Source organism: Apostichopus japonicus, chromosome 19 (genome assembly GCF_037975245.1).
Source record: "Apostichopus japonicus isolate 1M-3 chromosome 19, ASM3797524v1, whole genome shotgun sequence".
Classification (NCBI taxonomy): Eukaryota; Metazoa; Echinodermata; class Holothuroidea; order Aspidochirotida; family Stichopodidae; genus Apostichopus; species Apostichopus japonicus.
The window spans coordinates 15,269,217-15,285,394 of NC_092579.1; the positions used below are offsets into that span (position 1 = coordinate 15,269,217).

General features: G+C 36.9%; 2 protein-coding genes across 2 annotated transcripts; one reads left to right on the top strand and one right to left on the bottom strand.

Annotated features, from left to right (window-relative positions):
- Positions 1–357: 357 nt before the first annotated feature.
- LOC139959545 (coiled-coil domain-containing protein 166-like) lies at positions 358–7,463 on the bottom strand. Its single transcript, XM_071957253.1, has 8 exons — positions 7,316–7,463; positions 6,781–7,015; positions 6,101–6,154; positions 5,524–5,578; positions 4,547–4,691; positions 3,770–3,849; positions 3,237–3,413; positions 358–2,623 (listed from the first exon to the last, which is right to left on the bottom strand). The coding sequence occupies exons 2-8, from the start codon at positions 6,876–6,878 to the stop codon at positions 2,363–2,365; spliced, it is 870 nt and encodes a 289-aa protein (XP_071813354.1). The 5' UTR covers positions 6,879–7,015; positions 7,316–7,463; the 3' UTR covers positions 358–2,362.
- An 87-nt stretch (positions 7,464–7,550) lies between these two features.
- On the top strand, positions 7,551–15,931 carry LOC139959544 (uncharacterized). Its single transcript, XM_071957252.1, has 5 exons — positions 7,551–8,048; positions 9,854–9,935; positions 12,053–12,189; positions 12,637–12,720; positions 14,453–15,931. The coding sequence occupies exons 1-5, from the start codon at positions 7,689–7,691 to the stop codon at positions 14,885–14,887; spliced, it is 1,098 nt and encodes a 365-aa protein (XP_071813353.1). The 5' UTR covers positions 7,551–7,688; the 3' UTR covers positions 14,888–15,931.
- Positions 15,932–16,178: the final 247 nt, after the last annotated feature.

The following is a 16,178-nucleotide window of genomic DNA, read 5'->3' on the forward strand; positions in this document are numbered from 1 at the left end:
GCAAAGTTATATGTGCAGTTGAAGGTATTATACTTGTAATTTAGTGTACATATGTCACAGAATATTGTTAATAAATATTTTCATATAACAGACTTTCAAAATTTTGTCGTTTGTACTTTCTATTTCAGTAGTTTTTGCCTCTTCAAAGTGAATGTATAGAGATATACTATTTCCTCTAAGTCACAAGAGAACACGCCCATCTCCCCAACGATTTAATAGCAAAATATGTGAAACAGAAACTACCAGCCTGAATTGAAAACTAAAGATTATATTGGCGTAGAGTTGTGTCGTAACATGAACGGGATGTTACAGTACTCACAGCCCTCCAAACCCAGAAAAGAAGCTTAATGCAAGATATAGTATGACATAATGAAAATTTATTACAATATCATATTCCAGAAGCAATTGATGAATGAATATAACATTTGAGACTATAAATACCATTTTTTGAAAGGACGGAATTCAATAGCAAAGAACATGTAGAAAATTTTGTAAGTGATACTTCAATGTCTTTAGCCGGATCAGATATTAGTAACCATTTTGTTTTTGCACCAGAGAATGAAACACATCTCATGATAATACACTCTTCAAGCAGGGTCAGCACAAAACTGTTCGCAGATCTGTATTATCATACACATATATTGTGTTTGGGATGGAGATAAGGTTGGGCAAATTGAAACCAAAAAATGCACAATTTTGACTAACTTTCAATGGACGGAAAACAATCAATGGTACCTACATGTTTCTGAATATTTCATTGGTAAACCTGTTTAATAGCACAACATGAAACAATAAACCACATTATTGCCCCAAAAATGCAAAAAAAGACCAATCAAATTTGGACGGAAATGTTGAAATGGCGACTATTCATTTGCCATTCAACGCTGGATGAAATTTTATTTTGTACAAAATGTGAGAATTTTTACAAGAACACTATGAGCTGAAAGAAATTAAAAATTATCCCAATGTTTGAACTTCAGATGAATTTGTCCATGGCAACAACAGAACTATCAAATCATAATTTGTTTAAATCTTGTTGATTGTCCCACACAGCAGATTAACATGAGAAAACTACACACTGACGACAAAATACATGGCAGGAATTACTTTCCTGCTACTTCGTAAACCTGATTCTTGGTATTAGTAATAGCGTGCAAGTGTTCTAATGGAACAGCTCTGAGAGGAGAAATAGTTCTACACCCAGTGACCCTCCCCAATCCAAGAAATATGAACGGCTTTAATACCAAGATAAAAGTCAAAGCACATTAAGAAAAATACTTGGCATCTTTTCTTCCAATTCTTTAACTGAAAGGTTTTAACCAAGAAGATTTATAATAAAATGTTATTTTGATGATTGTGAGACCAATCTATATTATTGACAAATTGGTGGAAAGAATTTAAAATTGTCAAAGATTCAAAAGCAATTTTAGCAGTTTTGAAAAGAAAATATAGAAAGATATGGCAACAAAGTTATAATAGTTGAATATTAATTCCTTAAATGTGAACAACCGGGAGTATCCAAATGGTTTCACACCACTGGCCAGACATGTTAAGAGATATTTAGTCGAATTTCTTCATGTTAAGTTAACATCCTTTTCACGACCACGTTAACTGAATAAGAGATCAAATTTTCAATGCATGTTCAAAATGTAAATCCAAACCTGTAGTGTAAATTACCAAATAAGTTGTTTTGTTTCCAAAATGTGAAATTTCCAAGAGTAGATGATATCATCAGAACAGATGAACTGATAAAGGAACTCTGTTTACTTTAAATAGTTAGGTTATAAAACATCCTTGACTAGTTTAGACTATAATCTCTAAATACTTCAACTAAAAGTGACTTCAAGGTGATACTGTATAGAGTTCCTCTGATACTAGCATTTTTATACTCCAAAAATGCTTTTTTTTTTCTAGTCCATTCCCTCCCATTGAGATGCATAGGGTCTAATTGTAGACAAAGTGAGATCAGCGGATATTAGTAAAATAGGTTGTTAAGTCCAAAGACACGAAAAGATGTTAACCAGTTTTTCAACTCAAGTCAGTGTCTGGCTGTATTAACAAGCTCATTAGAATTGTCTGGACTATTATGCAGTTCTGACAAAGTTGTTAGCAATACATTGGAAAAAACCTTCTGGTCTGATCTTATAGAGAATTTTACAAATTAAGCTACCATTTTCACGTACGTACCCTTCAAAACTATTTTATCCCCCTCAACTTAGAACCCTCCCGAGGCTGTGATAAACTTGTCCCCAACTCTTCAGATAAAATATATTAACTGTACCTCAACAGTGATCTGGATTTCCCATCATATTTGTAGGGTCAGTATTTGATTACACTATGATCTGAAGCTTTAATATTGTTTCTAGTTTGCTGCACCCTCAGCTTGTTGTTCCTCCAAGAGACCGAGTGATTTGAGGACCTTATGTTGTCTGGTGGACTGAATCTTCTTGAGGTCGCTGGCGTACTCCTGTTCTCGGAGAAGTTCCTTCTTTTGCTTCTCTAACTCTGCTCTGTGTTCCTGAAGATGGCGAGAGCTGTGGATCAACTGAAGCAATTCTTTGCGCAGTCTTCTGTTTTCAAGTTTAATCTTCGTTGTGTGTTCCTGTAGACATTTCATTGCCTCCTGTGTGTGAAAATGGAAATGAAGGAATACTGGCATTTTGTGAATAAACACAACTCTAAACCACTCTACAGTCATCGACAACAACTCTGAACCACTCTACAGACACTGAAAACCACTCTAAAGAGTTACCAGTTTTAAGTATTAGGGAAAACGGGGGTAGCTATGGGAAGAGTTTGAAAGGGGAGGGAGGTGTTCTGAACTCACAGATGACTGTACATTATAAAATGCATATGGTATCTCAAATTTGCATACTTATAGAGGGTGCAGGAAAATTGAAAAATCTTTCTACTTACATCATAAAGTTGTTTTTAGAAAGATGTATATTTCACTGTATTAAGAACAAAGGGAATTTAGAAGAACCCTTTATAGGTTTGGATTCCTCCAAATTAATCACAGATATAATTGACTCGAGATGGGTTAAATTAGACAAACAGGGAAAAGGTAGTTAAAAGTATCAGTGACAGAGTAAATGCTCTTGAGGGCAGCAAAAAAATACATCTTCAAGTTTCGTTATCAGGATTATTGATTCTATTTGGGACTAACAATATAATAACAACACTTTTAAGGATGTTTTGATTTGTCAATATTTACAACAAACGTGAACTATTCCTACCTTATTGGCTTCCTTGGCCACCTCCTGGATCCTGGCCTGTGAGTCTCTTTGAAATTCTCTCTTTTCTGTTAGAAATTGACTCTTTAATTTCTGGATAGTTTCTGTGTGCTGTGCTCTTAGTTCAAGCTCTTCACCTTCCAGCTGTTCAATGGTAGCTATTTGTTGTTCTCTTAGCACCTGAAAGAAACAGATTCAACAAAGTAATGAAAGTAGCTGATTGTTACTGCGGTTACTCAATTCTAGTCCATTTTCAGCAAGTGAAGTCATGTAGTTAGTGTATTTAGTGGTATACAATCCACAATGCATTTCTCTGGCTCAAAGTGTGCTGATAACTGGCTTTATCCCTCGATGAAAATAAATATTACCACCCTGACGTCAACATGTAAATAAGGCTTGAAGCTTATGCACAGTGGGGTGACAAACTAGTGGAGGGGGGGGAGGGCAGTATCAGTGTTAAAATGGTACTGCCCAATAGAGAATCTTAGTTATCTTTCCATTTTGGACTATGCAGAAATGTCCATTACTATTCTCACCTTGAACTCTTGAAGCTCATCTAGCTCCTTCTTAACTTTGGCCAATTCTGTTTCTCGGCTCATCAACGTATCTCGTAGACCTGGATAAGGAACAATAAAAATTACACAAGTAAGGAACTCACTTGGTAACATCTTGAAATAACATATATACAGAAAGTTACATATCTTCTTACACCAAACGATACTCTGTATTCTTACTTTGTCATCTTCACATTTGTATGAAATCTTGAGAGAGCATGTCACCCTTCAATTTCAGCCACCAAAGCTCACAGGTCTCCTGCCAAACTTACACAGCAGATGTGCCCAGCCTAGCTTACTTTGCATACATCTGAATTACGGCTGAAGCTGTTATTGTCATTATTGCTGAGGCTAACAAGAAGCCAATCCACAAAGCTGCTGATTTCGTCCATTGCAACGATTAATCAACACCTTTCAGTTTTGCAATTTGGAGAGTAAATGGCGAAATGACAAGAATGGCCTTCAACTTTTTGACATGGTATTATCCAGAAGACACAATGTGCTAGTATTCCTACAACATTAAACGATCCAATAAATGCAATAAAGCTGGATGAAAACAAAAATTTCAAAGTGCTCATGTGTAGAACATTTTCATGAACTTGTTTCAATGTGTGAGGCAAGCATGGGTGACACAGGTATTGCTATAACTACTGTAGATCAGGTTGAACTTATCATGATCATCACTCCTAGCAACTATCAAGGTCACAAATTCTAAAATTTCCAATAATATAACTATAGCTATATGAAAGTCATCCTTACCCTGTTTCTTCTTCTCAAAGTCTTCTAGCATTTCCTCTTTTTGTTTTTGGATATTCCTGATTTCTTGCTGGTTCTGGTCACTGAGAGTGATTATGGTGGACTGCCTCTTGTGAGCCTTCTTGGACATATAGGACATGTACTCATGCTGATGAAACGAGACGAGATACACGAAACATCAATCAAAAGAGACGAGACACACCAAACATCAATCAAAATGAGAAGCTCCATCGGTTAGGTTTTACATCTTAAATTACACATTCCTACATAGTACTTAAGATTGATTTAAATAAGATTGATTTAAATATATACCTGAATTAACTACAAAGTTTGAATACTTTTAGTGAATGCATGTTGGAAAATAGTCAAGAAAGAAAGCATCTTCAGACAAGGAGAATGGGATAAATAAACTGCTATAACATTCAAAGGTTTGCAATATCAAATAGCTGTCACACATCCTCAATTACCTCCCCACCCCCCCATACCCCCACTCTCCCTCAACCAGGTAGTGCTTTGCAAAGTAGATAGCCAGTTTTCAATCTCTTTCTCATATTATCATTACCTTGTTGGTTGTCAACAGACATGTCAAAGGGACTATAAAGTGAGTCAATAATAACTAGATATGCTAAGTGAGTCAATAATTAGATATGCTAAAATAGCAACAAAGTTTCTGAACCTTGTAACACAAGTTTGGGAGATGTATTTGCATGGTATTCAAAAGTCAAGCCTGCATTCACAAGAGTCACAAGATTTCAGTGAAGTTTGGCATCATAAAGTGATCTTTCCTTTCACTTCAATTTGAGGTGATTGAGGTGATTTTCATCATTTGCAAGTTTTTATATAATTTTCATCTGTTAAGTAGGAATTTGAATCATCAATTGCTAAGCACCCAAAAAATATAAATAAATACCTGCTTGTTCAAGATGGGTGATCTATACATACAGATATACACAATAGAAGTACTGTACAGACATACTCACACTCTCAACTTTTGTCCGTTGAGTTTCTTCTTGGAGCCATTCATTTTCCTTGCGACTGTCAGGATATTAAGGTAAATAAAACTTACTGATGGAACGAATATAGATCAAAATTTTTGCTTTCCAAATACCAACCAAAGTGACTGATAATTCAATACAGATATATCAACAGAGCTATCACTGTATGGACAAGCATTTTCTTTGACTTTTAGAAATCTTTAAGCAAATGAAGACTTTTTGGCGAAGAAAACATTTGGGTATTCTTCAGAGCTTCATAGCATTCACGTTGAACATGGCACATACTTTCACCTAACTCAGCATCTTAGAGGAGGAAGCTAGCTACATTCTTAATATCTTTGGACCGGAATTTTAAGTGGAGTTCCACTGAGCAGGAATGTGGGTGGGGGAAGGGGGAATAAGGACTGTAATGTTCCCCTGTGAGGACATGTTTAAAGTAAATTAAACTTTACTACAGTATATGTGCAAACAAAAAAACAAACAAAATAGTTGCAAACAAGTGCTTTATGGCTTAATTTCATTTAATAACTCAAGATGAAATTAATGAGAACGGAAAGGATACAGTTCTTCTACACGTCTCTTCACACCATTCAATTCTTCTGTCAGAGTTTCCAGTCTGCAAGAAACAAGAAAACAGCAAATGCAAATAAAATATGCATACAACAAAGAGCTATATGTTGAGTGGGTGCATGTGTGTGTCATCGAATGCAGCTGTAGGTGAATGTGGGAACAGGTTGTTGAGTAAAAAAAAAACATGAAAGTGACTAAACAATTAATAGCTCACACAAGTGTTGAAAAGTTAGGAAGAATTTGGCTAATGATGTGATAAAAAAAATCCACAGAGCTCTGCAGACACCCCACATTTACATAATGTTATATTTCAGAACTTCCATACTGGACTGGTCAAAAAGAACAACCCTCCTCCTAGCTAAAGGGATCAAAAAATGTTACCTGTTATTGTAACATGTATCATATGTAGATTATTTTTACCAGCATGTGGTTCTGCTACAAGCTCCCCCCCCCCCTCCTTCAAATTAAAGGACTTGCTTAATTTCATCTTCCATGATATTTTGCAGATATGTTGAAAGCATAGAATTCATTGCAAATTTAAATAACTTTTCAAGTCGCTCAGCTCAACTTGGGAAAAATAAATTGAGATAATAATGCTGAGGTTGATGATATTTAATTGCAACTGCAAATTAAAGAATAATAAAATTAAGTCATGACTATAAAGCAAATTACTCTTTCTTCAATAAAATTTCCTTCTCGGTTGGTTCTGCTGGGTCTGAGTCATCACCCTTCTTCTTTCCCTTCTTCTTTTTCTTGGCTTTTGGTGGCATGATGCTCCCAACTTGAGCAACTGCTTCCTCTTTGAAAAGGGTTGAAAGATATCCTAGGCTAAGTTAAGTAGGTATAGCCTATCTTGCAATTCATCCACAGTTAGGCTACTAAACTAAAAGTTTGGCCGTTTCTGTGCCTGTGAAAAGAATTGCAGAGAAGATACACTTTGGCATTGTAAAGTAGCTAACACACCAATAAATTACAAGCCAATGCAAGCAATACGCCAATTACTTAGCCTAGCTACGCACGAATTGCATTCAATAACAATACGATTTTGAAATTCATCCACAGTTAGGCTACTATTAAGTACTATTACTAAACTAAAAGTTGCTATTACTGCCCTCAGTTGTCATATTTAAACATATCGAAAGATGACTTGCTGGTTTCCCTCTTGACTAATTACCATGAAATCAATTACCGTACTGAAATTAATTACCTTTTCTTGAGAATTATATGACTAGGAATAAGACAGACGTAACACTAGTAAGAGCTGAAATCGTGAAAACATTGGCTAGGCTGGCATGGATTGATTGACTCGGCGTCTGCTGTTACTAGGTTGCAGCACAGAACTATATCACATTTCTGTGGGTGTTTGCCTAGAGTAGATCAAGTTGCCAGATTTTTTGTAATAACTATTACATCGGTTCAACGTTGTTAAAAAAAAGCATCAATGAAAAGGAGACAAAATAAAAATATATTTCGAGGGTTTCAGTGATATGGCAAAGTCATAACTGTTTATTTCTGAAATAGTGTGAAAAAATGTTAGCCTTGGTCTACCGTTACGTAGGCTACTTGGCCCCATATTAAAAATGGCTGCGCCCATGGAAGGTGAAACCTCGGAATCAGAAACAGAACAGTGTGAAGAGACCGACGTATTTTCACCGCAATTTGATGCACTTAGGGCTCTTTACGACAGCAATTTACAGCTTCCATGCCCTGAAGCCGAACCTTTCCGAGACATCCTTTCATTTCTTAACCATTATAATAGCATTACAGATCTTGGTCAGGTCGGCACTTCCAACGTTAAGAAGCCTCCTACAATAAATCCTGATGAAAATGCGACGACATCCGAACAGGAACAACCTAAAGATGCCACAGGAAGGCCTAACGTTAGACCTTCTAAATCTTTCACAGCGAAGTCTGGAAAACAAAGTGGAATGCTCACTTCTGTGAGCTCCTTTCTATGCACAAATTGTATTGGTCTAGGCCTAACTTTCGGCTGTAGCCTACAATTAGTAGGCAATTTGGCCTAGCCTTATCAGGCTACAGTATTACGACTAGCTGTTCTAATTTTAATTTTGACGAATCAGAAATAAGCTATGTAGGCTTAGCTGAGAAAATTACTGTTACTCGATGCCTTTCAGAAATATATCTACGGGTGACTGGAATTCAATTTTGTATGTTGTTTTATTATCTATTCTAAGGTGGTGACATTATTTTTGATAATTAGGGACACCCATTGTAATAGCAATCCTCGGGGAGTGGTCAGAGGCGAGACCGCCCTCCCTCCTTTGAGAAATCTTTAAGGGTGCTGCAAAAACTTAAGGGAAGTCTATTGAGTAGTAGTAGTAATTTATTAACGAAGTGATTATTCGCAGGGCAGCCCGGCTATAATAACGTACACAGACACCTTATTCGCAGGGCTGTGACGATTTTGAAAATAGTTTTATTAATGGATTTCGATGACATCATTTTTGATGTGACGTCATTCATTTGACCTCTGCACATTAACAGAGTGCAAACCCAAAGTTCTTTCATGTCTTTCAGATTCAGGCTTTCAGAATCAGATTCACCATTTTTGCCATTTTGTTATGGAGCCCTAAGGGCCTAGGCCCTAAATCTGTAAGGTCTAACGTAGGTAGCCTAGCCTAAAATACATGTCGTACAAGCGTTACTGTTAGGCTGGGCTAAATGGACTGATCAATGGCTAAATGTTTTCCCCATCCACCCCTGCCCCAGGAAACTGGCATTTCATTAGGAAATTTCTCGCTTCCCCATACTGATATCAATTTCAAAATGTGTATGAGGCAAAAGCCAATTTCAGGGACATCAAATATCATATGTTTAAAGGTCCCAAATTTATGAGATGCAAAAAGGGCTTCTGAAAAGTCAGTTTTGGGATCCTCAATTATGCCAAATTGCCAATCTTTATGGCCCCATAATTTCGAATATAGGTTCTACTTAAGCCATATTTGAGGGGCTTGAAAAGCCGGTTTTGCTATTGATACCAGTCAGTTTAGGGGCCTTGAAGAAGCCAATCTTTTGGGCCCAAATAGTCTTAGCCACTTCACAAGCTAATTTTTGGAACCCCAGCAGTTCAATTTTAAAAGCTTATTTTAAGGGAGCTTATCTTGGGACTCCCCAAAAGCCAACATTGCCTGAAAGCAAATATGGTCAAGGGTGTTACACCCCCCCTCCACACCTTTACATGCAAATGAGCAGTCACTCTGCAAAAACAAAGGTGAAAATGAGGGATGACATTTTTTATGTTGGCGGTACTAATGCTAGTCTGGTTCAATCTTAAGGCCCTAGGCTCCCAAAACCAATCTTAGCAGCATTAAGATAGGACTCCCAAAGGCCAATAAATTCCCTAAAATATAGGGGCTCCCAATTAAGACTCTCCAAAAGCCAGCTGGTGCCCAAAAAGGAATCTCAAATAGCCCCATAAGTTACCGAGCCTGTTAACCCAGTCTAAGACTGCCCTGTGAATAAGGTGTACATGTGTCTGGCTATTCGCAGGGCTGCCCTGTGAATAAGGTGTATGTGTCTGGCTATTTGCAGGGCAGCCCTGCAAATAAGATGTTTGTGTCAGGCTATTCGCAGGGCTGCCCTGCAAATAAGTCCCACCATTTATTAATTTACCTCACACTGGCTACACAAAGTTTGAATCCAACATGTGTCCCTCCTATCATCATTATCTGTTGTGCTTAATCCCAATAACTGGCCTAATCATTGTCTTTTGTCTCTATTGCAGGTATCCCATGCTGGTCCTAGTGGTTTGCAAAACCAGAAAACCCCAGGACGTAGGACACAGACTGTCTTCAATCTTATGGAAGGTACTGTTAAGTATGGTGATTGATTCCTTGCCCAGAATGAGCTACAATATCAGTGCATAGAACTAACCTATGAATTAAAGCTATGTTAACAACAATATTTCTATTCTGAGAAAATGAGCAAGTGTAATGATATAAATCATGATTCCACAAAACAGGGAAGAGTGTACTGTATAATGTATGGAACTGACCTTGAAGCACTCGAAGGTTTTCTTTCTTTTGGTGGGTGCCATAATGGACCAGGGACATTTATCATTCAATGTCTGGTACAATTATATGTGAGAATGAAGAACATTTCAAGTGTACCTGCTTTGGTAATTTTTTTGTAATGGACAGTAAATTCTATTTTGTGGAGCGAGCAAGCAGTGTACTGTATGTACTGTAAATTAAGGCAGTATAATGTTCAAAATATCTCTGAGATGAATCAGAGTGAAAGCATATTTGCACTCAGCTTCACACTTTGTCAACTATACAGTACAGTATATATATATATATATATATATATATATATATATATATATATATATATATATATATATATATATATATAGATATATATATATATATATATATATATATATATATATATATATATATATATATATATATATACTGTATATATATATAGATATATATATATATATATATCAGACATGTCAACCAGTTTGACCCCAAAATAGGGAGAATAACATTTTTCAGGGCCGAAAAATAGGGAGAACAAGGGGGAAATAGGGAGGTTGGTAATTTTCAACTGAAATGATATAAATACTCCTAAATAAGTATAGTCTACTTATGCAATAGAATGAGAGAACCATCCAATCAGTGTTTCTTGTTGTAGTTTACAGCAGCTTGCTTTTCTTTAGTATAGGCTTCAATTTGAAACAGGGAACAGTGGACTCTGGGTACTGTGACTTCATGGCTAGTATGCTAGATAGAGTCCCATCAAGATTGAGAATTGACTGACTATCTGTCTTGTTCTTGCAAACTACACTCGAAATAGCCTTTCATGTTCAGTGTTACTGTGGGGAATTACTAACCATAGGACTAATTGTTGGTTATTTTCAGAAATGTCGCAAGTGATCAGGGGCGTATCCAGGGGGGGCGCAACAGGCGCGCGCCCCCCCTATTGGACGTCACCAAAAAAAAAAAAGTTTAGCAAAAAAAACAAAAAAAAATTGATGACGACCTTTATGTGAGATGTCGGTGATCGCTCAACCCCCCCCCCCCTTCCCGTATGCTTTATTTTTTGTTTGCCAAAAAAAGGTTCTGGCGAAGTTCACCTGGATGCCCTAGCAATCGGTACCTAGGAATGTAACTATGTGTAATTGTGTATTGCATGTGTATAGGCCTATAATAGCCTGCATGAGGCCATTTTCTTCATCGAATAATATAAAAGAGCTCTCGAACATTCTAATGTTGCGCCTGAAACAAGATTGACAGGGGCAATTTTCCCAAAATAACACCCGAAATTAAAAAAAAAGTATTTTGGATCCTGATTATGAGATATTTCGGACATGACATCCCTATTTTAAAGTTGGGTATATGCCGCTTGGAAACCTCGGGAAGTGCCGTTTCCGGCCATCTAGTGGGTTTGTTAATCCCAAAATTTTCTTGTACGCTTCGCGCCAACTCATGGTGGCGCTACGCTTAGATAGTCAACAAGGTCATATCCCCCCCCCCCACTCGGAAGTACGTATCGCAACCCATGCATATGACACCATTTTGCATTTCAGCCCTTCTTCGAAAGCAAAAATTGTACACCCCTCCCCTTAGACCCATCCCCCAGGACGGCGGTCATTCATGCCTGACGCCCCCCCTATTGGAAAATCCTGGATACACCCCTGAGTGATGAAACATTAAAAAACCAGGAGGATAGAATATGAAACCAGGAGGCCGGGAGATTCGGGTAAAAACCGGGAGAGTTGACGGGTCTGATATATATATATATATATATATATATATATATATATTTTTTTTTTTTTCCACCAACATCAACTCTACAAATGTCAAATACTATTAATTGGTATTTGAATATTTGTTTGTTTGCTGCTTATATATTCAGTCAGTATTTTATATTCAGTCAGTCAGTAATATTCAGTCATTTATATTTGTTTTTGCAGATGCTGACGGCCCTCTTTCTTTGTTAAGGTGGTGTTTTGAGAAAAAATGTAAAGCCAGAGTTTGCACTCGAACCTTCAAAGGTCTCAGAAGTATCTGCATTGGATATGTGGTTGCCTTCGATAAATTTTATAATCTGGTAAGACACATTATTTACTAAAGTCTATGTTACATCATGATCAGAGTTAGTTGGTAAAAACAGTCAAGGTTTCCATGAGAACAGGAAATGGGTGCTAATAACTGTTACAGGTAGGCAGTTTAAACTGACAAACTTTATTTCTCAGGCAACCAAGGCTACCTTTGATATTGCTGATTGAATAAAGTACTTTATTACGGTATAAAAATATACCGTAGTCAAATGTTCCCTCTTACTTTTATCATGATGCTTAATAACGAGTAGGCTTACTGTACTTTAAGGTGTGTGGACTGGTTCATTATCATGTGGTTTGCATTCCAAGATCATTATTTTATTAAAGCTAATAACAACACAGGTTCCATGTATTAAAGCACATATTTAACCTAACAGCAAAATGGAGATTTATTTTTCTAATTATTTAGTGTAAATATAATTTGTTTCTTCACATAGGCCCTGTCTGACGTGACGGAAGTTTACAGAAAACCGCCATTGGGTCAAACCATCTACCATCAGGAGGTGTTGACATTTTCAAAGGTATGTTCAAATGCAGCAGGTTGTGTTCCAGCTGAACACGTATTTCAATCTTACATGCATGCACTATATTATTAGAGTAAACCAATCACAGAAATCTGACTGAGAAATAACAGATTTGGAACTGCAAAGAAGTTACATGCAGTGATAATTGAATTGTTTGGTTTGGAAACTTCACTTTAGCTTGTAGACGCTGGCTGGTGTTAAATTAAAGTTAATATCGTGAAGCTGCCACTGGCAGTCACACTTGGAAAACTATAAAGTAATCGAAATAATGTTTCTGTTTCTGTTAGATACTCATTAAAAACCCCTCTCGGGTATCACAACGAGGATGTTGGTGCGCAGCAGTGCTAATAACAATGCGTGTGCAATCTTGTCTTAAACACCTCAAGACTAGGGCTCTCTTTAACGGCCAAGGATTGTGTATTCCAGTATTTTATAGTCCTAGGATAGAAACTATACTGAAAAGCACGATGATTTTGTGGAATTTGTGTATAGAGGCCACGCCTCCCTGGTTTCAAGAAGGGATTAGTCTCGTTTGGGACTGCAATTAGGCCATTAATAATTTGGTAAAAGAGCATAAGTCTGGCCCTTTTCCTTCTTTCTGTGAGGGGTTCCCACTTCAAAGTCTTCAAGATCTCAGTGATGCTGATGTAATAAAGACGACACAGTCTGTGCGTTACTTTAACAAAATATATATATATATATATATGTGTATGCTCTCGTTGTCTACAAAGAAGTCCTCACCTCAGTCTACAGAGGCAAGACTGTTACATGGTTCATTGCACATGAGTGAATTGGGTATAAATAGTTTTCAAGCTTTTAAAATAATTCAAATTAGATAGTTGCCTTTAACCCAGTCGTTTATAATTAAATGCAGTTTTCAGTCGTTATTTTACTTTCTAAAAGCTTTTAGGGATATGTCAAGTGAAACTAAGGTTGTGATTCCTAGTTAATAGTTTGCAAAATACTGTGGATAGTGACTCCCCCTCCCCCCCCCCCCCCACCCCTCTCCACACTCCCCAAACCTCACCAATAAAGCAATATAGAGATTCCCATAAATTAAGGAAAAGTTATCTGATTTGGTAGAGTTTTGGTAGACTTGTAAACCTAATGTCATTGGTTCAATTAAAGCATCTTAATCCTTTCAATTTGTTGTACATGCATGTTTAACAGAATGTATTATTATGTTGTTCCATTTTTGACATATCTGTTTATTACTTAGTTTGTACTTTTATTTTGTTTAGACATACATCACAGCTTAGCTTTATGGTAGAAGCATTTTTAAAAGCAAACATAAATATTGTCTAGACAAATTTTCATGTTATTGTTTGGTCAAATTGTGATATTATTCGAACTGATTGACACATAATTCATTCTGTGTGAGATATAATAATACTTATCAGTGATCAATCCTTTAGTTGCTTGAGTAAATATCAATAGATTGGGATGGGGAGTGCACCCTTGAAAGATGAGAACCAAACATTAATTTACCAATTATCAAGAAAAACCAGAAATGCAAAATCCATGGAAGACACCACTCAGCCACACTGCACAGAAGTAATTTTGAATAGGTCAAGATAATCTGGTTCCTTGTGGGTTTGTGACCCGAGAACCTAAATGTGGCAGGCACTCATACCCTATACCAATTGTTCACAAAATCAGTGAGCATTTTGGCCATCCATTAAACAGAATTTCAGGGGGTTTTTTTGTTTGTAATTATTCTTTCTTCTAGATTTTGAAACAATTTTCAATGCCCAAGAAAGGAAACACAGAGACACCTAAAGGTAAGAAGAGCAGAAACAGAAAAGAACGAAAGGTCAGACTGGAGGAGAGATTGAAGTCCGAGGGCATCTTCATAGAGAATTATCATCCTCCCCCAGAAGATAGAGACGAGGCCCATCCCGAGACGAAGACAGTTCAGACCATCTCCAAGATTGGAGACACGAATGTGGAGGGGGTACAGGGGGGTCAGGGGGGACAGGAGAATAAAGGAGAGCCGCTAAAAACTGGTGAGAGTAGAGAAGAAAGTCAAAGAGAGATTAAGACGGATGCCCCGAAGAAAAGTGGAAAAGACTTGATCAAGCCCGAGGAATTTCACAGAAGATACGTCCGTCAGTTATTCGTGAGAGGTGATAATATTGTACTGATATCCGTTAAGAAGAGATGACACCTGTGTAGAGAAGCTGTGATGGTGCATTGTTGGATTCAGGGACACGTCAGAAAACGAGGATGTGAGAGAACGGCGGAAGGTTCACTCGAAGGAGAAACACCAAAATGAGAGAGAGAGAGAGATGTGAAGGCTACCAATACATATCGGTGACTGGTGTTCACTTTGGTAGGCTAAATGTGACATTGACACAGTGGAGATATGACAATAGCATTTACAGGGTGCTAGGCCTATAGAAACATTGACACAGTGGAGATGTGATGTGTTCCTTTGACAGCGGACGCCGAGTATTAACTCTGTTTACTTATTAAGTTGTCTTCAACACCAGTCTTTAGCGTCTCCAACATCAGGGATTCCAAGTTGGTGAAAGGTATCATGTTGTTTTGTTGTAGTGATAGGTGTAATGTAGAGTGTGCAACCATTGGGATGCATTGTTTTTTTTTTTTTGCTGTGCACTTACTATTGTATAACCAATAAGGTGTCCTGTTCATGTATGACCTCTTTAGCAATTTGAAGGCTAAAATCATCAGAATGCTGTTCAAAACATTATCAACTACAATTTCATCAAACAGTTGACTTTTAGTTCTGTTACTTCGGTGAAAACTGCACTATACTTTCGACAAGATTTTAAATTTTAATCAATTAAAAAATTAAGTTGTGAAATACTAAACTGTTTTTCATCAGGGGAAATAGCCTCCTACCATGATTAATAAGTATGTTAAATCAGAACGAATGAAAGTTATTGCAATGAAGTACCTCTTGTCTAAGAGTGTCATTCCATCACAAGAAATGGTTAAGTATTCTTCAGTATCCAACACAGTAGTACATGGGTGCTTCTTATTAAAAAAAAAATTGTTTGTTAAAATTTAAGCTTTCAAGCTAGTGGTTGGATAGTAATTGAAGTTAGTCACTTTTTTTACCGCGATGGTTTTTTCAAGAATCAGTTTCTTTGAATTTTTAAATATAACGTCTTATTTTTACTATTTATCTGTGAAATCTTACCTGAGTTTTTCAACAAATAAAAATTTTCCAATCCGAAAATGTTTTTATTTCATTAAATACTTTTCATGAAACTTGCTTCCACCAGAAGACTTTAAACAGAATGCAAAAATGCATTGAAGTTTCGACTACTTCAATAGACTTCTGCTTATTTACCAGAAACAGCTATAAATATATAAATGTCCTGATTTCTACCATGTGATACGCTATCATGTTGAAATGGTTTCCAGAGTTTGACTGCTGGTGACCCAGATGACCTTTGACCTCTTCCAAAAGCAATTGAGTTTTTCAA

Bases quoted from the DNA above. Each gene is read 5' to 3' on its own strand.
- LOC139959545 (XM_071957253.1), bottom strand. From the start codon at position 6,878: ATGCCACCAAAAGCCAAGAAAAAGAAGAAGGGAAAGAAGAAGGGTGAT. The intron at 5,579-6,100 runs GTATCCTTTCCG...ATATCCTGACAG, and splicing joins AAGAGACGTGTAGAAGAACT to TCGCAAGGAAAATGAATGGC. The intron at 3,414-3,769 runs GTGAGAATAGTA...TGTTTCTTTCAG, and splicing joins ATGAGCTTCAAGAGTTCAAG to GTGCTAAGAGAACAACAAAT.
- LOC139959544 (XM_071957252.1), top strand. From the start codon at position 7,689: ATGGCTGCGCCCATGGAAGGTGAAACCTCGGAATCAGAAACAGAACAG. The intron at 9,936-12,052 runs GTACTGTTAAGT...TTGTTTTTGCAG, and splicing joins TGTCTTCAATCTTATGGAAG to ATGCTGACGGCCCTCTTTCT. The intron at 12,190-12,636 runs GTAAGACACATT...TTCTTCACATAG, and splicing joins TCGATAAATTTTATAATCTG to GCCCTGTCTGACGTGACGGA.